Source organism: Bidens hawaiensis, unplaced genomic scaffold, assembly GCF_021521415.1.
Source record: "Bidens hawaiensis isolate Kalapana, Puna unplaced genomic scaffold, B.hawaiensis_p1.1 tig00001685_1, whole genome shotgun sequence".
Lineage (NCBI taxonomy): Eukaryota > Viridiplantae > Streptophyta > Magnoliopsida > Asterales > Asteraceae > Bidens > Bidens hawaiensis.
Window position 1 is genome coordinate 3,821,605 of NW_027491095.1, and position 27,154 is coordinate 3,848,758.

The window sequence follows — 27,154 nt, forward strand, 5'->3', positions numbered from 1 at the left end:
TTAACCTGACCATAAATATATTACGAGTTTCGCATTTTGATATCACAAGTCACAAATTATTAGCCTAACACTAGTATTATATCATATTTAAGCATTAAAACATCATTATTCCTAACTACCAAAAAAAAAAACATTTTACATCAAAGTTGACCACTTTCAAATAATTTACTATATAATCACAAAGCCTTGAAGCATGTTAAAAACACCTATTCCATTAATATATATGTATTAATAAAATATAGATTAAAGGGCTTTGCAACCAAATCCTACTTGGCTCATTTTGATTTATTAAAAAAAAAGACCCGTGTTTGAACCTGTTGATGCAACATCCAACCTGCAGCACATGTTTTTACCGGTACCTTAATTAAGTGCTTTAAGTTTAATAAAACTTAACCTAAGGCTATGAAGCTACCTGAAATACACACTGAAATCTTGCTTCTAAACTTTGGTCACACTCTGTTCAATACAGCTCTCTCAGCAGCAATGATGCTGTGTGTGATGAGTAAATTACAAGCACACCATATATTTAACTGTTATAAGGGGAATCTAAATGGTAGCTTATAGATGCAGTAGTGACTATCCAACAAAATATCAGAATGTTTACATTATTACATATACTTCGGTAAATATGTACAATGTGTATGTTTTAAAAAAAATATGAATGCTACACACCTGAAATTATTTGACATCAAGATCTGGGATTTGTGATATAATGGGCCAGTACTTGCCTTTTCTACTATGACATTTTTTGCTCAGTTTCGGGCAATATTTCACCCAAAAACGTGAAAGCGAAGGGAGTAGTGTTACAGGCAGATCTTTAAGAATTGGGCATGAGTATATTACAAGTTCTTCAAGGAAAGTGAGGTGTTGCAAGCCCATTGAAATGGATTCCATGTCCGTAAAGTTAGAGACATAAATAAGTTAGAGATGATGGAAGAAGAAAAGATGTAGTGTTCCTCGTATCATCTGCCTTTGCGAATGGAATCACTCCTGAATTTTCACCATATAAGATTAATGTAACGAGTGAGGTTGGGAAATTTTGTACGCCCCACTCCGAAATCGGCTTCTTTAAGCTTCCTATTGAGAGGTTAGTTAAATTGGGAGGCCACAAACCACAAGGAAATGAGTAGTCCATACTTGGACAATAACTTATCCACATGTATTCCAAAGATGTGAGACTTTGTAAATGCTCATGAGGAAATGACGGTAGATTCTTACAGTTATTGATTAAAAGAGATTTGAGGCAAAGAAATGGAAGAAAACCGAAACCTTGTCCGGGAATGGATTCTAAGTTATCACAACTTGAAATTATTAATGTGGTGAGATGAACTAAGCATCCTTCCGGAAGCAACCTCAGATTCGGAATTCTGTAAATCACAAGATATTCAAGTGATGACAAGAAATTGTCGAGAAGCCAACTCGTCTCTAGATTATCACAATCCTCAATGTTGAGAATCTTCAAAGGGGATGGAGCGTCGTGTGTTGGGAACGTTAAAGATGTAAGTGAACCACAACCGGATATCTTCAATTTCTCAATACTGTTTGGACAGGAGTAGGTCTCTAATTTTGGACAACTAGTAATTTCCACTTCTCTAAAAGAATCCATATTAGTAACCACTTCCGCCTTTTTCTGTCCCATTGATACCAAATTTACACACCCGCTTACTTCCAACTTTTGCAAACTCACAAGAATCTTACTTACCTCGGCTTCTAATTTCCACAAGTATGTGAGTTCATCACATCGTAAAATGCGTAAATATTCAATTGCTTGAAGATGCTCTAGAACATCTACATTTAGCTGAATAAGTCCTTTGACATCCCACACTGTCAATCTAATTATTGATAAAAGACACACTAACCATACTTGTTAACACCACTGCAGAACACTCTCTAATATGTAATACCTCAAGTGATGGTCCTAACTCAACTTCCACTACATCCAGTTTTGGACAATTTATTATAGATATATCATGAAGACAAGGAAATGAACCATTGTTGTCGGTGACGCTAGTTGACCATTTCTCCCAATCCCGCATATCTTTAAATTCCAGAACTTTAAGTGATGGAAATGAAACGCCGCCGCAAGAGCTAGGAGGTCCAAGTAACTCTGAACCTAGCTTTTTCAGTCCATTCATGCTTTCAACGTACAACTTTTGGAGTGACGGTAAATGCCCAAGTGGTGGTAAACATGTACAACTTCTACAACCACGCAATGTAAGTTGGGTTAAGCAAACAAATGAGGAATGCCCTACCCAACTAGGAAACTTTGTTCCCGCGTAGGATGAAATCATGAGGCTTGTCAACTTTTCAAAAGGCCTTAGCCCTTCAAGTACTTCATATTCAGTTACTTCATCCCGAGAATCAGCAAATGCATCACTCCATGTCATCTCCAAATCACGAAGACCAATCTTATGTTGTAAGTTTGCCTCCTTCGCGTGTATTGCGTTTATCACTTTGTGTAACCCCTCAATGGTAAGTTGACCTTGAAGATGTATTAGGCCCTTAAGATCTAATATCTTAAACTGATCATCATCTCCTCCAATAATGACTTTGGATAGAGTTTGTAAGCCTTTTAATTTTCCGATTCCCATGGGCATCTTGTTCAGCTGTGGAGTGTCACGTATGTCAAGATGTCGCAGGTTTATCGACTTTACAGTGCTATTTGGCAAGCTAGATAAACGAGGACAACCTGAAATAAACAAGCTTTGTAAATTGTAAAGGTCACCAATTTCTTCGGGTAGACATGTGATGTCAGTGTTGGAAAAATTGAGGTACCGAACATGCTTGAGACTACCAATGGACCGTGGTATATGTGTGATATTATAATTAGCTAGACTCAACACCCTTAGGCAGGGCCGGGCCAACCTTTTTGATGGCCCTAAGCAAAGTATAAAATCGGGGGCCTTTTCAGGCACATGAAGATTACTAGTTTACTTGCGACCATAACAATGACTTACCATTTAAAGTGGATACAACAACGCATTTGCTTGGATGCGACTAACTTTCATAGGATGATTATTATTGTGCATATATAAGTCGTCCCTTCATAGAGGTTAAAAAAACCACCCCAAGTGTTCTGAAGCGCTTCCATTGAGCTGCGCGATAACGACATCGACCCTCTTTGCACCATTAAAAGTATCAACATTAGAACCAAGAAGATACAATTTGTGTGTAAAATGAAAAAAAGGTAAAGGTTTTGATTTAATATGATTCAGTAGTAGATGTTGAATTCAGTAATTGGTCAAAATCATTGTAGCAATGAACTAATAATAGCAAGCATAGTAAAATCAAACCAAGTCACAACTAAGATTCAAAAACACATTTGAACCAACATGGAGTATTAAAGGCTACTCAGCCAACATCAAGTACTATCGTAGTACACACCACATATAATTTTTTTAAAAGAAAAATCACATTAAACAATAGAAAAACCAATACCAAGATTTAATTATTTTAAAATCTATTATTTCAACACTTTATAGTCTTCAAGTATAATCTCTGTGTTTGTATTTATCACATGTTTTTTTTCAAAATTAAGCAAGGCTTGAGTGTCTTTTGCAACTTCATTGGCACTTCCAACAACAGTCATCCTCCACAAAACCTTAATCGAATTTAGCGCAAAACAGAGTATTTTATTTCAAAATTTTAGCCCATTTGCATCAAGTGACAAAAAGAAAAGGCAAACTGGTGGATCGTTTATGTAAAATGTATTAGTAAAACCCATAATAACAAATTTAGAACATACCTCTAAAAAAAACCCTAATCAAATATGCTCCTACACTTCGAATTTCTCCTCCATGGCTGTTATACTTCAGAAAACCCTAAGAGAAAATTGGAGGCCCTTCAACTTGGTGGCCCTAAGCACCTGCTTGGGTTGGTATGCCTGCAGGGCCGGCCCTGCCCTTAGGTATTGTAGTTGCGGAAGTAACTCTATAAGAACCATGTTCGATAAGTAGAATCTTTGCCAAGTAAATAACCTTGTGACGGACATTGCTAAGAAAGTTCGCAAGCGTCTAGCTCTGTAACGCCTTGAACTTTCGGTACACCCCGTATCTTTCACGAACAAATGAAAGGTGGTGGGACTTCTCCAAAGCTTCATTCATGTCATAAACGTCTGTCTTATCACCCAACATAAAAAAGAACTCTCTTGAAACACTTGCAGCCAACTCATTAATCAGCTCATGCATTATGTATCGTGATTTATCATGGGTTGATTGCTGGAAAAACGACCTTGATTCTAGCTCTTCAAAGCACTCCCTACCCAGAGTCTCTATCGGCTTGCTAACGTTTGCTTCATACAAAAACCCTTCTGCCATCCATAATAGGACTAATTCATCTTTGTCAAACACGTAATCCTTAGGAAATAAGCAGCAGTATGCAAACATTTGCTTCAAGTGCGGTGGGAGGTCATAGTAGCTTAGCTTTAGAGCTGGAAGGATCTTACTTTCATTTTGTAAGTTCCATACCTCACTATTCAACAACTCCCTCCATTCTTCATCATTTGACTTTGTTCTCAACACCCTCCCTAGTGCTCTCAGAGCTAAAGGCAATCCACCACATTTCTTTACGATACCTTCACCATATAATTTAAGGGTGGGATGTGAGTCGAAGTTTTGTTTACCTAACGCATGCTGAGCCAATAGAGATAGAGATTTTTCGTTTGACAATAGCTCAAGAGGATACGCTTGAATGGAGTCCATCACTGATGCAACCATGGTCTTCCTTGTTGTGACAATAACTTTACTTCCTGGCGCTCCAACAACAAAAGGTCGTTGGAGGAGTTCCCACTCATTGTAGTTTTCGTTCCACACATCATCTAGAACAAGTAAGAATCTTTTGTTTGCAAGTTTCTCTGTAAGGGCCAACTGAAGTTGATTAAGAGTTTCAAATTTCTTGTCCTCCCCACCCACATCTTTAAAAATAGCCTTGCTAATATTAAACACATCAAACTCATCCAAGACACAAACCCATGACATGAGTTTAAAGTGATCCTTCACTTTCCTATCGTTGTACAATACTTGGGCTAGAGTCGTTTTGCCTATCCCACCCAAACCAACAATAGACACGATGCTGACATTTTCGTTACATGGTTCACTTCCTAACAACTTATCCAGCAATACCTCTTTATCCCTATCACGACCCACAATTCTCGATAAGTCAACCAATGAAGTTTCCTCTAGTCGTTTACTTATGTTATTTGACCTCTCAACATTATTGATCAAACCAAGAATATTTTTCTCCTCAACAAGAGCATTCAAATTGGTGGTAATCTCATCAAGCTTAGAAGTGATCCTACTATCATACTTGGTATGAGGAGTGAAATTAGTACAACAATAAGTTGGATATGAATACGATAACTTACTATTATTGATGTTGGCAGTGGTACTAGATTCTTGTTTCAACTTGCGGCTCATAGCTTCGGTTGCCAAGTCATCGAGTATGTCGTCTATTTCATAAGCCAAATGTTGAAGTTTGTTCAGCCACAACTGAACCGACTTGTCTTTTATGTGCTTGTGAGCTGCATCAACAAGTACAGCTTGGATTTGGGACAAGGAGTTCTTCCATTTGTCAAGCTAAGAATATATTCCGGTGGATCGTGCCAGTCTGATCAAGTCAGTAGATGCCAGTTTCTCAAACAGCACAGTGATGAATGCTCCGATAAAGATTTCAGCAATGGCCATCGGAATTAGAGAAAGGAAAGATGGAGTTGACTATATATGTGGATCAAGTTAATGTAAGCTTTCAGCCTCATCATACAAATAATAAGTCTAGCTCCCTTTGCAAATATAAGAATATTAGATGGAGTAGCTGTATGGTACCACTTGTAAATTAATCAAAGTGGAGATATCAGATAAGAACACTAATTATTACAAGAAAAAAAGATAAATATGGATTAACTATTTGAAAAAATAATGTCTACTACGGATTTGATTAAATAAGCATGTAACATAATATTTGTAACAGCCATAATTATTTTCACTACTGGACCAAGCTTTCAAAATATATAAACAAATTATTACAACTTCAAGTCGTAACATAACTAGTTTGGGCACATGATACATCCAAACATCCGCAACATATCTAACTAATACTTGTTTAACAAACTCAACTCATACACAAAAAATATTAAACTTACAAACAACACATTTCTCATAATAACCTCTCATCTCATACTTGTTGCTTCTGAGCGGTTGGTGGCAAGAAAGACTCCCACCAACCGTACTCGTATTTGGGGTATGGTGCAACCCATTTATCCGGTTTCTCAAACTCTATGTTAACCGGGTTAAATGCCAATGCTTCTTCAAGACTCTCGGCTTCAAAGCTTTCTAATAAAACTCGGTCTAGCCTTAGTTTCATAAACCTGTAAATTAATTGGGTCCGTTTGGGTTATGTTTTTTCTTAACAAAATTAAATGGGCCAAAGTAATACTAGAAAAGGGAACGGATTGGAAGTCGCCTCAAGTGAAAAGACTTTCTTCTTTTCTTTTCACCTTTGCAACCTCCTGAATCGCGTTATTAAAGAGTTTCAAAATCAGATGTCAACAATAGTAGTTGTGAACCGTTTGGTGGGAAGTTCATTTGTGTTCGTTTATTTAATAAACGAACAAACATGAACAAAAAAATTTGTTCATTTAGCTGAACGGATGAAGATGAAAACCATTCTTATAATTATGTTCATGAAGGTTCGTTAAACATTATTTTTTTATAAGAAGTTCTGAAAATGAACAAAAAGAAAGTGTTGGAACCCGGCCCGTTTCTAAAAACTTAGTGTTGGTCAAACAGAGGCTGGGTTGACCCGGCAACATTTTTTCACTTATTATACTTTATAAATAATCAATGTATTAAATATGATTAAAAAAAATATCATATAAAATATTATCTAATTTGGTTGAATAAATCAATTTAACAGCTTGAAAGCCCGTGTTAGCAAGTGTTAAATTGATCTGTTTGGGTAAATGTGATCAACCCGTATTATGGTATGGTAACGGGCTTACTTGATCCATGTACCGTTGGTGGAAACCAAAGCAACCGCGGGTCTCTTTAATCTCTTGGTGATGCTTGGAAACTTGTCTAAAAACTTGGGTTCAATCACTAGCCAAAAGTCCTGTTCCAGGTTTCGTTCTTTAAAAAGGCGAGCACGTTCAAATAACTGTTCTTGAAAGTGTTCTTCTTCATCTAACATGAATTTTGCATTTGCAACCACAAAATGGTATTTCTTGTTACCCTCTGTTTCCTGCATTTTGCAACGTATTAAGATTTCAAAAACTATATTATCGATATAACAAATTAATAAATCTGTTGATTTGTAATAAAGTGATTTAGAAGGTTGTAAATGTGTGAAGCAACTCTCACCCGTTGACCCGTTTGACCAGTGTTCGTAAGAGTTATTGTTACAACTTTAGAGGATTCTACAACTCGAATATTATTTGTATAACCCTTTGAAGATTCTAGGTATATATTCATTAATTTCAAATCAAACAAAATATACACTTCAGATAACAAGAATAAAAAAGAAAAATTTAAAGACCCTAAAATCAATAGGCATATGCAGTGTTGTAAAAATCATGATTAGTCACCTTGATTAATCACTAATCGGTATGCTATCGATTCGATTTCAGCTAATCGGACATAAAAATCAGTAGTCGATCAAAGCCGGTCCAAATTTGGCTTAAATAATTCAAACCCGGTCAAGATCTGTCAAAAGTTGTTCGAAATGGGTCAAAATGTTTGAAGTCTTTGAAAATTAATATATAAAACTTTGAAACATTACATGTAAAATTCCAATGTGATTAATTCTAATTATTCGCCACCGCCCGAGCGCATAGCGAGTGCTATATTCTACATTACAACACTGGGCAGATGGCAAATTACTTTTTTTTTTTTAAAAAAAATCCCTAATATGATTCACAAATTACATAATTTAGCAATTACAAATCCTACTCTATTGAAAACCTTAAACCCCTATTCGTCTCAAAAACTGACCTTTTCGGCGGTATCGGAAGAATCAGTGGCGGCGACAGCTGTCCTGACGGAGGTGGTGGTTTTCCAGCTGATACTGTTAGTTTTATTGATGGTGTTTATGTTTAGTTTATTGGGCAAATGTTGTGATAATGAGAGGATGGGAAAGGATTGTGTAGAGTGGTGGAGGTGAGTGGTGGTCACGGCGGCGGCAGGGACGTTCACCACCGCCGATGCGCCCAGAGATTTCATCACACTCATAATAATAATAATAATAATTTGATGTTTTGGGTTGCAAACAGTGTTCAGGTTGAAGATGATAGATACAATGTTATATATGTATAATCACAAAATCTTATCTTCTAATCTGGAGTAAACGTGTTACTGTCAGTCCCTCAGTCTCTTATTAGTTTACGTTTTACCCCCTATTCTTTTCTATATTATAGATGTAGTTATAGTTATACACATGAGTTGCCTCGTTTAACTAGTAAAAAGTCGTACCCAGTGCTTGCGCAGGGTCCTTGGAGGGGCCGGATTGGTTCACATTCTGATGTACATAGTCTTACCCTACATTTTGATGCAGAAGGTTGTTTTCAACGGCTTAAACCCATGACCTTAAGGTCACAAGACAACAGCCTTATCAGTTGCTCCAAGGCCAAATATTTTTGTAAGTTGTTCAATAAATTGGTAATAATAGAAAGGGAAACTTCATATGATGTTATTCTATAAGGTTATTTCTTGTTTTAGTGGCTTTACCGAACATACTACAAGTTATTTATTATTCTATAAAGTTACTGTTGATAGAAAAACATTTATTAGTTTGGCATGATGATTGATTGATCGTAGTCTTGCCAGTTGAGGCCCATTGCACTAATGATTTGACACTGAAGGTACAAATTCGGACCTTTATTGTTATATCACAATTTGAATGGGATAACGGTTGACCCGATCTTCACTTTTAGGCTTTTAGCTAAATTATGTTGATGTTTAGATAATAACAATGAATACTCTTGGATGTGATGAGAATGTGAAGGGCGTCTTGTACTCTTTGCAATTGAAAGTGTCTAGAGTCAACCCAAAATTACAACTTTGTAGATTTGTTGATTCATATGTAAATTTCTATAATACAAAAACATTATACATCCAATAGACACGCTATAATTTTGCTTTTTGGTTTAACATTATAAACGTGTTTGGTATGAGAGTTTTATACACAATGTAGATTTTATTTCACACTTTCTCTAAAAGTTATACCGTGACATAATAAACATCCATTGACTTGTCAAATGATTCGAAGATGTATTCTAAACATATAATATTTGTTTACTTATACTTAAAAATGATTATTATATTTTTATAACTATTCCATCTTTCATTATTATATCATATATAAATTATAAACACGACATACACATGAATTATGCAATACTAATACACACAAGCCAGCGGGGCTTGCCCCAATGGCCAGGGACATGATGGATGACCCGGATGTCCCGGGTTCGAATATTGATTCCGACCGGATTTTACCAGAGCATTAAAACCTGTCGTGCCTTCGGGCGAGGTGAGCTAACTGGGTTTTACTGGGATCGCCAAGCCAAACTCGAATGCCAGCGTGGATCCCGATCATATCAACATAGTTAGCCTGAGTAAAGTGGTGGAAAGCAACGTGTTTATATAATGAGATAACTTAAATGTGAAAGTCACGTATAAAAAAAAAACAATCCTAAAGTTAATTTTGCGCAAACCAATATAGAAATATCACAAAATAAAACATTAAAAATAATGAGGAAAAGGATCACGAAATGGCGCGAAAACCCACCCAAAGTATATAAAAAGGTAGGTTTGTTTATTATGGTTTTCAATTTCTAATTCAATCCACAGACTTTCAATCCGGGCTGCAAAAGGCATGAAGATGGAAGTTACTCTCAAGGTAATTGTTTCGTTACTCGTAAACCCTAAATCCCCAATTTTTTATTTACATCCACTTACACATATGTTAACGTTTGTATTAAACAGGAATATTTTGGGTTTTCGGCGTTTCGGCCTTACCAGAAGGAGATAATTGAGAAGATTTTGGATGGGAAAGATAGTCTGGTTGTCATGGCTACCGGAAGCGGCAAGTCCTTATGGTATGTTTCTTTTAATTCATTCATTTAGCCTTTTAATAACCTAGGGTTTTGGTGCATACATTGCTGTGAAGGTTTTAATTTGGCACATGCATTAGTGAGCTGTTTTTTCAAGCTTCGGCTCTGCTTGTGAGTTGTTTTTTCAAGCTCAGACTCGGCTCGCTTATTATTTAGTATTTAATTTATTTACGTTTTTCATCACTTATATATATATTTTGAGAAAAATCGTAAACCAGTCTAAGCTCCGCTCAAGCTCGTCTAGTACTTTAAACTTACCGAAGCTCAGCTCGAGATTGGCTGTGCAATGTGAAATTAATACATACAAGTCCAAAATAGGTATAAAGGCTCGACGAGCCTAAACGAACTTCTCCAATACAATGCTCGAGCTTTATTTGAGGCTCGGGCTCGGCTCGTTTTGAGCTTTTTATCGATCTGAGCTTGAGTAGCTCACGAGCGGCTCTTGTCGTTTGCACCCCAGTAGAACGTAATATAATCCTGGATTGGGTTATTGTCTATATCAGAGTTTGGGAGCGTTAAGATGAAATAAAATGCTGCTTATTTTAGGGTGTAATAGCTGTTATAGAATATGAGGATTGGTGAAACTGTTAACTTATTTGTGATTGAAATTCGGGATGTGCATGAAACCGAAAAAATCCGATATGAAACTGAATAAATCGAATAGACAGTTTGGCTATATGTTTTTTTTTTTTTTTTTTTTTTTGGTAAAAAACGAACTTACAGTTTAGCTTTGGTTTTGCATGTAACAAAAATAAAAAAACCAAACAGGGTTTATTTTTTTACTTTTTATTTTAAGTAATCTATAAGAATTAATATATATGTAACTCAAGTATTTTAGCTCAACCGAATAATAATCAACTAGTTATTAATTAACATAATGATTTAGGCCCAAGTTCTTTGTTTTGGGGCTATTTTCAAGACCCAAAATTTACAAGCTCAGATGGCAAAACCGAAAAAACCCAAACTGAACGGTTTTCAAAAGTTCAAAAACCGAAGTTTTGGTTTTTGGTTTAGTTTTGCCCAAAACCGACGACCCAAACCGAACCGTACACACCTCTAATTAAAGCTTTGCAACTGGCTTGATTTTGTGATTTTATTCAATAAAGCTACCAGGTGCCTCCATTAATATCAAACAAGACTGCTATAGTTATAAGCCCACTCATTTCTTTGATGCAAGATCAGGTAATTGTATTATCACTTTTCTATTTTTCTTCAATTAAATGTTAATTAATTAACAAATTTTAACACACAAGTTGTTTGTTTATAGGTTTGGCTTTGAAACAAAGAGGTATTAAGGCTGAGCATCTTTCAACTGCTCAAACTAACACAAGTGCACAAATGAATGCTGAAAGAGGTCAATATGACATTCTGTATATGACTCCAGAAAAGCATGTTTTGTTCCCAACAGGTAAAGATCATTTAACAATAAACATTTTTGTCATGATATGATGATATGCTATCTTGAGTATGATAATTATAATAAGTAAAATGCTAACATAACCTGTTTTTACTCTTGATTTAGCTTTTGGTCAAAGTTGCTTGACACAGGGATTTGTCTAGTGGCAGTTGATGAAGCACACTGCATCTCTGAGTGGGGCCATGATTTCCGGTACGTTTCTTAATATGTATTGTTAACTTTTGCTTTTTGCTTATATAACATTCAGGCCTTTTAAGTGTTGGTATAAAATGTGTGCATCAAGAGCACACTGATGCACTCTAAATTTCATAATGTGATGCACACGATGTGGTCTGATGCACGCATTGCATGATCATATTTTGGGCTTTCATGGGTATTATGTATTTCATTTCTAATATAACATTTATGACGTTATTTTGTGCATCAAATAGTATTGTGTTGGTTTTACAGGGTGGAGTACAAACAGTTATATAAGCTGCGTGATGTTTTACAAAGCGTTCCATTTGTTGGTTTGACAGCAACAGCTACAGAAAAGTACGTTATGTTCATTTCTAAATTTACTAAATTGTGCAAGAGAGAATTGAATGTGATTTTAATAACCATTTACTTGTTATACTAGGGTTAGAAAAGACATAATAGATTCGCTTAAGATGAAAGACCCTCATATTGCTATTGGATCGTTTGATCGTAAAAACCTTTATTATGGTGTTAAATTATTAACCGCGGGCCTTTGTTTGTGAACGAGCTTGTGTCACAAATTTCAATATGCAGCAAATCGAGGGTCCACCATTGTGTACTGTACAACAGTCAAAGATGTTCAAGAGGTTAGCTTTCATATGCTCTTAATATATAATTCATTCTTCAGACTTGTGTATCTTTTAGCTGACTTTAGTTGACCAATAACAATTGACTCTTTAGATTACCAAATCACTATGTGAGGCTGGAATTAAAGCTGGAATGTATCATGGTCAAATGGGTAACAAGGCCCGTGAAGAATCACACAGGTTTCAATATTTTCTGAACTTGATGTTTAGGCCTATAACGAACTAGTGAACCGTTCGATGGAAGTTTGTTTATGTTCGCTTGTTTAATAAACGAATAAACATGAACAAATATTTTTGATCAATTAGTTAAATGAACGAACATGAACTCGTGTCATTTTCGTTCATTTATATTCGATATCTTTCGTTCGTTCGTTTACGTTCATTTATGTTTGTCAGTTTACATTTTTTAGGTTCGCTTTCATTTATATATTCATAAAATTTTTTTGGGCACATTACAACTTAGTTTAGTTTTATGAAATTAAAGTATCCCCCTTTACAATTTAATTTATCCTAGTTTTATTGTTTTTTTAAACTTACAGAGTAATGTAATTGGTGTTAACTCTGTTGTGTTTGTTTGTTTGTGTTCATTTACGTTCTTGAGCTGTTCGTTTATACTAATAACAAACGAACATGAACAAGCACGAACACGCTCCTTTTCTTAACGAACGAAAACAAGCAAGAAAATCATGTTCGTATAATTGTCTATATTCATGTGTTAATCATGTTTTTTTAGCTGTGCATCTTTTTTGTTGTTAGGTCTTTCATAAGGGATGAGGTGGATGTGATGGTTGCAACTATTGCTTTTGGAATGTGAATTGATAAACCAGACATACGACACGTAATACATTATGGGTGTCCCAAAAGTTTGGAATCATATTATCAAGAAAGTGGAAGATGCGGTCGAGATGGTATTGCTTCTGATTGTTGGCTGTACTTTTCAAGGGCCGATTTTGGAAAAGCTGAATTTTATTGTGGAGAAGCAAGCTCAGTAAGTAGGCTCGGCTTGTAAATGAACTGAACATTCAGTGAACTGTTTGGCGGGAAGTTTGTTGATGTTTGTTTATTTTATATACGAATGAACATGAACACAAATTTTTGTTCTTTTAGTTAAACGAACGAGCATGAACACATTTCTTGTTCGTTCATTTGAATTCGCTTATGTTCATTTGCTTATGTTCGTTCATGAACACAAAATTTTATTCATTAAGTTAAATGAACAAATATTAGCACATCTCTCGTTTGTTCAATTATGTTCGTGATGCTTCAGTTACGTTCGTTCATTTAAATTCATTTATGTTCGTTTGTTTATTTTTGTTAACATTTTACTTAAATTTTAGGCCAATAACAGTTTAGTCTAATTTTGATAACATTTGAGGCCCAACACATTGGTGTTCACATTTACTTTTAATTGGTTTTAACTCCAAAATGTCCATTCATCTATGTTCAGTTATGTTTGTGTTGGTAATGGCCTGAATGGGTTTGGGTTGACCCGCACACATTTTTTGTTCATTCATAAGTAGTCTATGACAAATACATTTAGGAGATTGTCATCATCATCATCATCATTTAGGAGATTGTAAGAAATATATAGTATAGATCAGGTGACTTTATTTAAACCCGTTTTAACTCATTTGATCCATCTGATATGTTTTTTTATGTAGCCAATTTTGTCTTAATATGATCTTGTTTTTCCAGGTCAACCAGAAGAAAGCTATTATGGATTCATTTATGGCTGCTCAACGATACTGCATGCAAACAACTTGCAGAAGAAAAATTTTACTGGAGTATTTTGGGGAAACATATGCTTCTAATAAATGTGGTGAGTAATAATTTTGATTATTTTTAATATATTTGGTAATCTCTAAACAAATCTTTTCTGTTTTCAGGAAATTGTGACAATTGCACCAGTTCTAAAGAGGAGAGTGATATGTCTCAAGAAGCGTTTCTGCTGATGGGTTGCATACAGGCTTGTGGTGGTTACTGGGGCCTTAACTTGCCTATTGATGTTCTTCGTGGTTCTCGTGTAAGATTTTACTTCTGAATTTGGATAACTTGTTTTAGGTGATGATGGGAAGATGACATGGCAAATGTTAATCAGATTCTCAATTGATTATGTTTTTGGTAATATTTCTTGTGTTTTGCAGACCAAAAAGATTATTGAAAAAAAGTTTGATAATATTCCATTTCATGGACTTGGGAAAGATTATTCATCAAATTGGTGGAAATCCCTCGGTTTTCAACTAATTTCTTCTGGTATACAATACATTTTTTTCCTACTTAGATTTTAGTGCCAAACACAGTTATTAAAGTTATATTATTTCAATGATAATTTTTTTATGAATTAAATGATTTATGAGGTTTTATATATTGAAAATAAAGTGTGAGTGAGTAGCGACTTTTAACCGTTTCAATTTATCTGGACTGTTTTTTTACTTTGTTTTTCATTTGATCTGTTTGACCCATTAGAGGTTTCGTATAACTTACTTGAAGTCTTGAACTAACCCATTATTTATGCCATTTGATGCAGGTTACTTGGTTGAGACTGCTAAAGATACTTATAGAACGTAAGGTATATATGATATATCCAACCTTGTTTTCTCCTTCTAAATTATAAATATGCAAGTTGTTACAGCTTTTTCTTTCATTTATTCTGAAGATCAGATTGTCTCTATATTATATTTTCTTGCTTGTGAAAATTTATATGAAACTGATGGAATATTGTTTCATGTATCAGTGTCAGTCCAGAAGGTGCAAAGTTTCTGAGATCATGTAGGCCTGATCACCAGCCTCCATTACTTTTGCCAATTACTAGTGAATCGGGAGGTACTACTGACATTAAAGCTGGCTCAGAATATGATGGACTGTCAGAAGTAAGTTAAAATCATATTTAAGTCAATCTAGTCATTAGTTCTTGTAGTTTTTTATATATGGGTGGATGATTGCATGCTGAGGTGGAAAAATTGGCAGGGCGGTTTGTGTCAAAAGCCAATATAGATCATTCCCAGTACAGATCGGGCTAGGTTGACCAGAGTAAAAATTTGAAACTATGATTACAAAGATTATATCAGTGCATTAACAACTGATTTTTTCAATAAAAAATTAAAATGACTACGAAGATTTTTACTTCTAGACATTAAAAATGCACTTTTGGGCGACTTTCCCTTTTTTGTTCCTTTTTGTCAAAATTTAACCTTTATGGATATAAATAATAACCCAAATTGACCAATTTATAAATAGGTAGAAATTGCAGCATATTCGTTTTACATGTTAATGCTCAGGCTATTATCACTTGTACAAACTCCAATTGTTAATATATGAACATTCTTGATCAGTTTTTCCTTCTAGCTGAGTGTTACTTGTTTCTTATTATTACTATTATTTTATTTTGGTTAATCATTTGGTAATATTTTGTCTTAATTTTTTATTAATTCTTATGATCTTATCTAGGCGGAAGTAGAACTATATAAAATGCTTTTAGAAGAGAGAATGAAGCTTGCAAGATCCGCTGGAACCGCCCCGTGAGTTTTTTTTTCTATTAGCATTGCATAACTAATAGACAAACAATATAGGAATATATTTTATTATTAAAATAAACTTCTACTTTGAAGGTATGCTGTATGTGGTGATTTAACATTGAAAAAGATAGTAGCAACAAGACCATCTACTAAAGCCAGGCTGGCAAACATTGATGGTGTCAACCAGGTATTCATCAGATGTTTGGATTTGCATATAGTAATAATTTTATTGTTGCAATTTCAAGTTGTAACAATCAGTTTTTAATGTTTGGATGTTCAAGTTTTGCTTTTATAGTTTTGATAATTTGTTTATTTTATGTAATCATTCTTTCATAATCAATTTCACATCAACTGTGATAGAAAAATGACTAATTTTTTCATTTAATGATCATCTTTTTTCCAAAAATGTCTTGTCAGTTATTTTTTAACCAAGCACTCGAAACATTTTATTATCATATTTTAACAACTTTCCACAACAGAAGTAAAGGTGTGAATTTCTAACGCGACATGAACGTAAGTCAAAATCTGCAGGCTTTGGGTTTTAGTACAAACAGGTTCGGATCAAATCCGCAACCACATTTAGCTAAACGGATCATTTCTGTGTCAACCTGGCGGGTTCGCGGATTGACTTGTTTAACCCATTTAATTTTAAAAAGCATCTTTTATGTCATAAATTAAATTGATTGGATATTTTATGCCAAAATTTAAAACTCTTAATAGAAACCCAAATAAGATTTTATAACTATAATGTAATTGTTTGTATGCATTTGCATCTTTGGTTTGTAAAGTTGTAATTGTAAAGCAATAAAGCATCGATATGTTAAAAAAAGATATGCTAAAAAAAGGCATTTCGGTTCACATGTCTGACATAGTTTTATGGTTTGTGTCGGGTAGGACTCGCGCAAACGCACTTTGTTGAACAGCTAATTATCTGATTCTGTATATTTTTATCAACTCTTAACGATCTGTAATTGTTTTAATTATATAATGCAGCACCTTGTGACAAAGTATGGTGATCATCTTCTTCAAAGTATTCAGCAGTTATCGAAACAATTGGATCTTTCGTTGGATGGTGTTGCAGCCATGGAAGCTAATAATAATAATAACTTGAAAGCTTCCCCAGTATCAAAACAACCCAAAGACTTACAGCCTGCAAAATATTCAGCTTGGAAAATGTGGCAAGAAGATGGTCTTTCTGCTGAAAAAAATGCTGTACGGTTTTAAATTCTAATTACTGGTTAAACGATACTAACTGCTGAGGTGACAAGATGGACGAGTCAGACGGGCTGGGTAACGAGTCGGGTTGACCCGTGTTCATGTTACGATTAGCAAAAACAATCTAAATCGTTATGGAAAGATTTGGTAGGGGTGTGCATGAGTCGGGTTTGGGCTCAAACCGAACCAAAATACAAAAATACAGTTTTGATATTTGGAAAACCATTCTTTTTCAATTTTCCGGTTTTGGTTTTTTCTGTTTTCAGTGTGGTTTTGGGCTCAAACTGAACCAAAAACATGGTTTGTTGAGTTTTTGAAAACCGCTCGGTGTTCGATTTGATTTTTCTTCTCTTTTTTGGTTTTATCATTTGGGCTTGAATTTTTAGGGCGAAAAAAATTGTACCAAAATCTTGAATTTGGGCTTAAAACTTTAGCCCTAAATCTTTTTGTTAATTAATGATTAATTTATATTATAAATTAGAATTAGAACAAAACATAATCAGAATCGACTCAATAATAAGTAAACGCAAAATGGCTCCTTAAATTTTCAGACAAACTTTTATATTGTTTAATCTTGTGTTTTATCACCTTAAATTTGTTTTTTTTAGAACTTTCCTGGTAGATCTGCCCCAATAAAAGTAGGAACAGTTCTTGGATATGTTCTAGATGCGGCCCGGGAAGGATGTGTGGTTGACTGGGCCAGATTGTTTGAAGAAGTCGGAATGACCCAAGAAATTTTTGCTCAAATACAAGCTGCAATTTTGAAAGTTGGCTCAAAAGATAAACTCAAACCTATCAAAGATGAACTACCAGAAGAGGTAAGATTTAATAAGCAGTTAACTTTATATGTCAAAACTGGCTTGGTTGACCATTGTTTGACTTTGATGTATCAGGTTGAGTATTTTCATATTAAGACGTGTTTGACAATGCTAGATCTTGGATTGTCATCTGAAGCTATTTCTGGTAATAAAACACAAGAATCAGATGAAGCATCGGTTTTTGAGAAAAATGAGGTTGTAATTATTGATGATTCTCCAAGAAAGCGTATGAAGATTGATGTACCAGAAGATAAGCGTGTTTTAATGAAGATTAATGAAGCTTCCTTTTTAGCCTGGCTTCAAAATTTTGAGAATGGGGTGAGTTATATTACTATTCAAATAATATAATTTTGTAACCGTATTTGGCGCATTAGTTTTTAGAAAAATAATGAGAATGTTTTATTGACGAAATTGGTATGTTATGCAGGTTACGTTAGCAGACGTGTCGAAGCACTTCAATGGATCAACAGAAGCGGAAGTGGTGGATGTGCTGAATTGCATGGAGGGTGGCTTCTTAATCTATAAGAAAAACAATATGTATAAGCTCATGTGATGCGGCTTTTAATGTTTAGTAATGATGAAATCGAATAGAGATCGATGTTATTAATGTAGTTATGTGACTAAACGTTTTTTTTAGAATATTCGCAATTAAGGCGAGTATGTTGCTTTCCAAAAAGATTTGTTATGTGCATTTGTTGACTGCATTGAAAAGTTATTTTTTGAAAGTTGATAGTGCAAAATTTGAATGATGTATTTTTTTAGTACAAAACTTTTTTGTCATCATCGGTTCAATCTACTTATTCAATTCGTTTGCTACTTTGTGAATCATGTGTTACTTTGTGATTCACAAAAAACACACGAATAAAATATGTAGACTAAACAGATTGAGAAAAAAAAAACATTTCATAATAAAAAACACATCATTCAAATTATGCACATCAACTTTCAGCGAATAACTACAAACGCGCTTAGCAAGTCTTTTTTTTAGTCATTTGAAATGATTTGCCTAAAACATTGAGCAACTCGGATAATAAAAAAACAGATAGTTACCAATTCTATACTCATTTAATAAATGAAGTCATAATCCATATAAATCATTGCCATTAGATATGTCCATATAACCACACTTGATCAAATCCAAAATTTTGTGCATATGAATTAGATGTCAACTGTCATCAAAAGTCAAAACACATTCCCATCAAAAGTCAAACCTCTTTATGTTAGTTCTTAAGTCTTACCCTTTATGCACCAAATCCTGAGTTTCCAATTCTACCCCTGCAAGATTATGTTTAGCTAAAGGTGGTGCATCCAAAGGTGACTTGCATTTCTTCTGCAACTCCATAAATCTTTCAACATCAAAATTATGTTTTTTCATCAACTTCTTTCTTCGCGACAAAAACAACCGCTTCATCAAATCTTGGTATGTCGGGTCCTGTGATGTTATGAGGAAATACGCATACCCCACAATAATGCCAGAAGTTGTCACGAAAAATGTGATTGGCTCCATAACGTCCCGAGAGAATTCCCAAAATGTTAAACGAAAGAAAAGCCCGACTTGGGCTAGTGAGAACCCGAGCCCGGTGTAGAGGATCCGTCTGACCTGTTTATGGGCCAACCGGTCAATTTCTTCCTGTTTTACTTGTAACTGTTTTAGCTCTTCTCGCCTCGGGTCATCATCGGGTGTAAGGGCTAGTGGGACAGCCTTTCGGACTAGATCCACCACCTGGTTATTTAAAAAAAAACAACCATTAGATTTCAGGTTGATAGGTTAACGAGTTTCTGGTTTGTGGGTTAAATCGTTTTGAACTCAAACTTGGCATATGCATATTTAGTCGTGTTGAAGATGTCACTCTAACTTGAACGCGTTTAAAAATTATGTGAACTGAATACAACCCGTTTAACTCGTTTACCTAAACGACTGAAATGGTTGGTGGGTTGTAATCAAGTTGTAAACGTGTTAAATGAGATAGCGGATTGTAATAATATGTTAAGCGGGTCGACTTGTTTAATTAAACAGGCCAACCTACGGCCCTTTTTGTAACTAGGTGAAGCCTTAGCTTAGGGACACCAAATTTCAAGGGCCCCCAAGTTTTTATGACTAGGGCTTTAAATGTTTCATATTTTGTATAGATAATTTGATGTTTCTCACAGATTTTGAATGGTTATCAAAGGTATTCATAGTTTTTTTTTAAGAATCAATGAGCAGTGTACAATTTTCATTAGACTTATTTTTGAAGTAATAGTGAATTGTGTGGGATTTTTATTCGATATTCATGTTTGCATAGATTTTAATTTATTATTTTTTTCATGCTTTTATAGTTTTCAAAGAGAGGAAGCAATTCTGGTTTTTAACTTTGTTCATGCAACAACATTGCATATCAGCTTTCACTCTTACATAAGCTGTATAAGTGTATATATATGTTTTTCAATAAAGTGCACTTACATATCTAAGTTTTGATCAAGAACATGTTAATTTGACCAATCTAAGCAATCTTGTTAGCACTGTTAAATGTAAGTTTATTACTTAGCACTTAGTTTATCATTTCAAGATTTAAAATAACGTCTTTTCAAACCTATTTTATATTTAATCAAAACTTGCAATCTAATGTATTGGCTATAAATTTTGCCTTCACTTGGCACTTGGCAGTATTTAGAATCTTCAAGAAATTTGAGCGGACATGATTAAACTGCAAGGTTTTTGGAAAATAGATAGTGTTTGGCAATCATGGTTCGACTAATAGAAGTTTTGACATCAATTTGTTCTCATTGTCTTGCAGTTGATTCCGTTTTCTAGTATTTTTTTTATTTCAATGGGTCGTCCAGACTGGATGATGGTCCCACTCGCTTATTTTGCTAGGCTTACGTGATTCTAAAAGGGCCTCAATTTTGAAGTTCGCTTTAGGCCTCTAAAAAGGTTGGGCCGGCCCTGCAGAACGTAACCTGTTTAACCCATTTATCTAAACGAGTCAAACAAGTTAACGGGTCGAACTGTTCAGTTAACCAGGTTGGCAAGTCGGCCTGTTAAATTAAATAGGTTAACCAAAACATGTGACAAGCCAAAACCAGTTTATTAATTGAGTCAATACGCCTGCAAATCGGGTCTGCAACAGGAAAATAGTATTATTATTATTTTTTTATCAATTTATGCCCTTTAAAAAAGTAATAACAAAAACAAATGCTTAATTATCATACACATGGAATAAGATAATTATATTAATATCTTAGACAAAAGGAACCCAACATGTTAAGCATTATGCCTATAAAGACAACTTGTTCCAGTCACCTTTATTCTTAAGCGCCTTCTAGCAACAAATCATACACAAACAATTTATTACTTGAAGAAACATGTGACATTAATAAATGTCTAAAAACACATTTTAATAATGAAAAATAACAGGCAATCTGTACATTCAAAATTCAATAGGCAAGAATATATTGTTAAGTGGCAATGGAATAGTCAAAACTGAAAATTGCTATTTCTTGGATAAAAAAACATATTTGAGAAACACTATTCAGATTAGATTATTCAATAAAGGCTTTTATGCTTGGCAAATCAGATTCCAAAAGGACCTGGCTCATGAAGGTCATTAGTAGGGATGTAAACGAGCCAAGTCGCTCGGGAGCTACTTTAGATTGGCTCACTAAAATCTCAAACCTAAATATAAGTTTGTTTAAAAAATGAGCCCAAACCCGAGCTTCACCTGTCAAGCTCAAGCCAGTTCACAAGCCTGAACAAGCCTATTATTTATATATAAATTAAAATTTATAATAAAAATAAGTAAATAACATTTAGTATGTTATATATAAATAAACAATACGGAGTAATAAAATAAGTAAAACGATTAATAAATAATAAACGAATCAAGCCCGAGCCGAGCTTGAGCTTAAAAAGCTACTCTCGTGCCGAACTTGAGCTTTCGAAATATCGAAACGAGCTGAGCTTGAGCTTTAGAAATAGAGATCAAATCACATACTCACAAGCTGACCTTGAGCCTAGACGAGCTCAGACTTGGCTCATTCACACCCCTAATTCAATAAACACATTTGTAAGACTATCCCCATCAACAATCTCACAATCTCAATCTCACATTATAAAATTTATTTCTCTCTCTCAATCTACATAATTTAATTCACCCCAATCTTTTACACACATTCACAATCCATCCCAACTTAAAAATATTTTTTTAACGAAGTCCGTTTTAAATAAAATTTATGTCAGAATGTTCATAATTTTTTTTTAAGAAATATCGTATATTTAATTATTTTTTTTAGTTCAAATATTAAAAATTAATTGAATAATTAAGTTATTGGGGGTTAGTTTGAATTGCAATCTGGGTTTGCTCCACCAACCCAGATTGCCAATCTAGATTGGTAAATTTTCTTTTTCAATTTTTTTTTAACTTTGGGCCCACCAATCTAATTATGAGATTGACAATGGGAATAGTCTAACACCCGCGATTCAAAGAATGTGTGTACGTAATCGCTAATTATCAACCCTAGCTAAACACTTAAAAGTTAAAACCACAATCAAAACAAACACAAACATAACTCCAAATTAAACAAAATTTAATCAAACACATAAAACAACTGATATATGAAATTATACATTCATACCTTATCAGGATGAAGGTAAACTTTATCCCTAAAGACAAGCACAACACCGGCCTCATCAAGCACACTCGCAAACCGCTTCGCCTCATCAACGGTTTTCGCAACACCAATACTCTCACACGCCCCTAACAATTCATTATACCCGATCACCTCTTTTCCTTCCGATCCAAACTTGGCCTTCAAGGCCTCTACGTTCACCAATCTCATCAACTTCTTCGCTTCCGCAACCGATATATCATCATGTACTCTAATATCATCATCATTATTATTAACATGAACTCCAGTAGCACTAGAATACAAACGACAGTTACAATGCTGCAAGTACCATCTGTAATTAGATTCAGAAACAGCTGTTCTGGTGGTTGTGGTTGTTGTTTTAGATCCAAACGTGTATACTTGGACCTAATTTGTTGTTGTTGTTGTAACAGGAGTAATGAGTTTATGTCTCCACATGTTTTTTTTCTTTGACGTGTGTTTTAATTGGAGTGAGATTGAGAAGTTGAAGTTTTGGTTTTGTGATGGAAAAGAAGAATTGATGAGAGAGAGAGAGAGAGAGAGAGAGAGCAGATGACGTACGGTCCGATTTGACCGTTTTTAAATGGAAAGAGTTTTGAAAGTTAATCGCGTGGAATGGTACTGGGAGTATGGAAAGCGTGTGCGCCCCAAATATGGGTGGGTCATGAGTGTGTGTGTCGACCAATGGCTTACGGCTTTTGTCAAACATATATTATTTTCAAAGTAAAGACTACTTTGTAAATAAATTGACATATGGTAGGCGCTACCATATTATTATTATTTTCAAAGCTGGGTTATACATTATAATATTTTCATACAACCTTTTATTTTATGTGAATGTTAGTTTATAATTTATAGAATGGTTTATGGTCTTGTGAGTGACGACTTTTATATTTTAAAAAACGCAGTGATTTTTTTATATGTTTGAAAAACTATTGTTCACCTCTATATTTTTTTTAATATTTTTTTAAAGTGGTTGTTAGTAAGGGAAAAGAAAAAAAAATAATGATAAAGGTATAAAAAAGTATTATTTAATCGAAATGATCGAAGAGAGAAAATTTAATAAGTTTTAGTGTAATTTTTGGTTTAGAGATTAGGAATGTATGCTCTTAGTTTATAGTGGTGGGTTTTTTTTATGGTGTTCATAAGTTATAGTTAGGCTGGGAGTATCGAAACCAGTATTCATGGTTGATATCCAATCCTAAAAAGACTCGTTTGGGAGGGAGGGGTATCAGGAGTAGTTTTAGATGTTAAAAAACACTTCATAAAATTCATTATTTTTAAGATATCTTTTGTTAAAATAAATATATTGTTAATGATCATTTGCATGAATATTCCTATGATGCATAATGTTCCGGGGTTGGTGATTTAACGATAGAGACAAAGTCTTTTTAACATTCAAATATATGGCTCAAGTCCGAAAAAATTAAAGTTCAAGAAACTAGATTTTAAGAAGAAAAGTTGAAATATATGCTACACATGTGTTACCAATAACATCCATATATTTTAGCACCTACACAATACATATTGTTTATAATCAAAACCATTGCGATCTAATTATATGGCTATACATGTGTATAAAAGGTTGTAGAGTTAGGAAATCTTGCCAGTGAGATTAAAAAATGGGTTAGGTTAGAAGGATATTCTGGCCAAAGCATATTGGGTAAGGGTGTTCAAAACTATCTGAATCCGAATCCGTATCCAAATTATCCGACTATCCGTATCCGAACTATCCGAATCCCGGATATCCGAAAATTCGGATTCGAATTCGGATAGCAATTTTCAGATTTTTCGGATATCCGAATTATCCGGTATTTTAATTTTTATAATTTTTAATATTATTTTATATTATATGTAATAATACAAACCTACATAATACCCTACCTAATCACAAAAAATGTGACAACAGACTACACAAGCAGGTAGCAGGGGCACCTCTCTCTCACAATAACCCTCGCCGTCGCCGTTCGTAACCCTCGCCATCGCCGGTCACACACATCCATCTCTGTCTCTGTCACTTTCTCTCACGCAGTCACGGCGGCAACAGTCAGCCAGTCATCCGCCTTCTTTTCCGTCATCCGTCTCCGTCCCACGGCGGCACCAGTTTTTTTCTTGTTTTCTTTTTTATTTTCGGATGGATATCCGAAATTTCGGATTCGAATAATGATTTTCACTATCCGAAATGTTCGGATATCCAGTTTCGGATATCTGAAACTTCGGATATCCGGTTTTGAGCAGCCCCTAATATGCAAATGCCCCTACAGGCTCCAAATGAATCTGCCCCGCCCCTGGTAGGCATTTGCCAATTTACCCCAATGGGGGGCCCATTGACAACAAAGGTGGCGACAATGATAATGAGCAGGTGATGAAGACAAATAATAGTAACATGTGGTCTACAAATATATGATTGGCAAACAGCGGTCCTATAAATTTGGATTGAATTTCAATTTTCAATTTGCTTATTACTCAAAACCTAATTAGTTTTATGTGTTATTTCGTCATATTACACTTTTTCTAGTCACAAAAGTGTAATATGACGAAATAACACATAGAAATAATTAGGTTTTGAGCTATATTTAATTTATTTAATAAATAATTTATTTTCAAATTGCTAGTGTTATTAAATAGACAGTGCCCGGTTAATTAACGTAATAAAAATACTCACCAGGCTATTGCTAGTGATATTTATAACACCCATCAATCCGATTAACACGCTTAAAGATTACAACTTGATTACTAGTCGTCAATACACATTTATATAAATGAGTTAAACAAGTCCTTGGTTTTTTTTTTTGAACGGCGACTTTCATAGTGGTTGAATATTCAGCCACAGCTCTCGGAGAGAGCCCCAACCGCCCCACTTGGGCCAAGACTATGTTGTCTTAACCGGGCCCACGCTTGGCATCCAGTTTGGCTAGGCGTTCCACGAGAAAATTTCGAGCCCCCTGCCACTTGACAAGAGTTGTCCACCCACAAGAGCAAGCTCTATGGGAGGGGACACTCCAATAGAAAACTCGTGTCGCCATCAAGATTCGAACTTGAGAGGCCAACCGGCATCAAGCTCTTACCCATCATTTGGCTGGCCACTTAAGCTAGTCCAAGTGGTTAAACAAGTCCTTGGTTACATGATTTAATTTATATGTTTGCGCGTTAGAGTTCATATTTTTTACACAACTGAAAATATGAGGCTAGCTTGTTCAAGTTGAGCAATTTAACCCATCAACATAAGCTCGCCTATCTAACATAATCAAAATGCTATATATAGATTGATTGAAGACGTGTTAGTGGGTGTTAGTATAATTTTTTATCGTTTATTTTACTATTACACGCTAAAAATGATGTAATTCCCCTCAAATACAAGACGTAGTCCGGTAGGGTCGAGTGAGCCGGTCTTGCACTTTGGGTCTTTGGTGGTTCGACTTGATTTCTACTCACCCAAGTAGAAATCAAACCGACATCGAGTATAGTATCATTATTTACTATCAATATTATTTATTATTATTATTATTATTATTATTTTTATCAACAACATTTTAATTAATATTAAGATCGTTATTCTTTAACTATTATTATTAGTATTATACTATATTAGTATTATTAATAATAATATTTGTTATTATTATTAACATCACTATCTTATATATCTATATATATATATAACATATATTTTAGAATTATTATTTTCATTACTATCATTATCATTAATAATATTATTACAAACTTTATTATCTATTCATTTTCATAAAACCGAACTCTTGATTTAAACCCGTCTTGTTTCTTTTAATATTGCTTTAGTTATTTAAAAGCCCAATAAAATAATATTATTTTCATATTGATTATCATTTAAGTACGAGTCCCTAATCGTCAACAAATTAACCGGTAACCGATTTACAACCGAACCTCATCGTTCAATGTTTCCAATATAGTTTCATTATGGTTTCAAGTTCATTAATTTATACTACATTATTTATTTTAGCTAAGGTGTTTATCGTTTCAAGTTGGATTCGTTCGTTTTGTTCACAAGCTTTCTATATGTCCATCATAAATTAGTTCTCAATTCATCAATCGAGGTGAGTAACTTCATCCCCCGTTTTCTATCTTTTGTTTTGGGGTGACATTTCATACTTATTCAAATCAAATGCTTTATACTTGAGTCTTAAACCACAAACATTGTTGTATACTTTACTTGAATAATTGCTCGATTTGGTGTTTTATGCTATATGTCTATGTGTTTATCGCTTTCGGTTGGTTGAATCTATAAATCCTAGACTACTTGGCATCCCCTTGTAGCAAGGTGTCGTTAACGTAATGCAATTAACGATAACTATAAAAATCCTAGACTACTTGGCAACCCCTTGTAGCTAGGTGGTGTTAATGTGTTTAGCAACTGTCAATAAAATCCTAGACTATTTGGCATCCCCTTATAGCTAGGTGGCGTTAACGTAATTCTATTAGCGATTGCCAATTTATCCAAGTTGTTGCTTTTATTTATTGTTTTGTATACAAGTTTTGTGTCTTTTATTACTATATACTTATATGTTCAAACTTATGAATTGTTCACCAACCTTTGTGTTGACAAACTTTATTTTATGAAATGTTACAGGTTTGACTTTTGTTTGACTCGAGGACTTGATGAG

The 27,154-nt window shown here is 34.4% G+C and overlaps 1 protein-coding gene and 3 pseudogenes across 3 annotated transcripts; 1 reads left to right on the forward strand and 3 right to left on the reverse strand.

Annotated features, from left to right (window-relative positions):
* Window positions 1–316: 316 nt before the first annotated feature.
* Window positions 317–5,756, reverse strand: LOC143593595 (putative disease resistance RPP13-like protein 1; annotated as a pseudogene).
* A 227-nt stretch (window positions 5,757–5,983) lies between these two features.
* Window positions 5,984–8,293, reverse strand: LOC143591699 (protein YCF54, chloroplastic-like). The gene is made up of 3 exons (XM_077071834.1): window positions 7,983–8,293; window positions 6,995–7,233; window positions 5,984–6,361 (listed from the first exon to the last, which is right to left on the reverse strand). The coding sequence occupies exons 1-3, from the start codon at window positions 8,217–8,219 to the stop codon at window positions 6,169–6,171; spliced, it is 669 nt and encodes a 222-aa protein (XP_076927949.1). The 5' UTR covers window positions 8,220–8,293; the 3' UTR covers window positions 5,984–6,168.
* A 1,523-nt stretch (window positions 8,294–9,816) lies between these two features.
* On the forward strand, window positions 9,817–18,543 carry LOC143591751 (uncharacterized; annotated as a pseudogene). The gene is made up of 21 exons (XR_013145765.1): window positions 9,817–9,888; window positions 9,975–10,087; window positions 11,209–11,288; window positions 11,373–11,494; window positions 11,569–11,585; window positions 11,625–11,711; window positions 11,970–12,053; window positions 12,139–12,343; window positions 12,438–12,523; window positions 13,100–13,331; window positions 14,039–14,162; window positions 14,230–14,366; window positions 14,488–14,596; window positions 14,871–14,907; window positions 15,078–15,213; window positions 15,791–15,861; window positions 15,952–16,045; window positions 16,852–17,070; window positions 17,682–17,891; window positions 17,967–18,209; window positions 18,319–18,543. The product of XR_013145765.1 is annotated as an uncharacterized LOC143591751 (transcript).
* A 501-nt stretch (window positions 18,544–19,044) lies between these two features.
* Window positions 19,045–24,595, reverse strand: LOC143591762 (calcium uniporter protein 2, mitochondrial pseudogene; annotated as a pseudogene). Its single transcript, XR_013145768.1, has 3 exons — window positions 24,546–24,595; window positions 22,506–22,830; window positions 19,045–19,614 (listed from the first exon to the last, which is right to left on the reverse strand). The product of XR_013145768.1 is annotated as a calcium uniporter protein 2, mitochondrial pseudogene (transcript).
* Window positions 24,596–27,154: the final 2,559 nt, after the last annotated feature.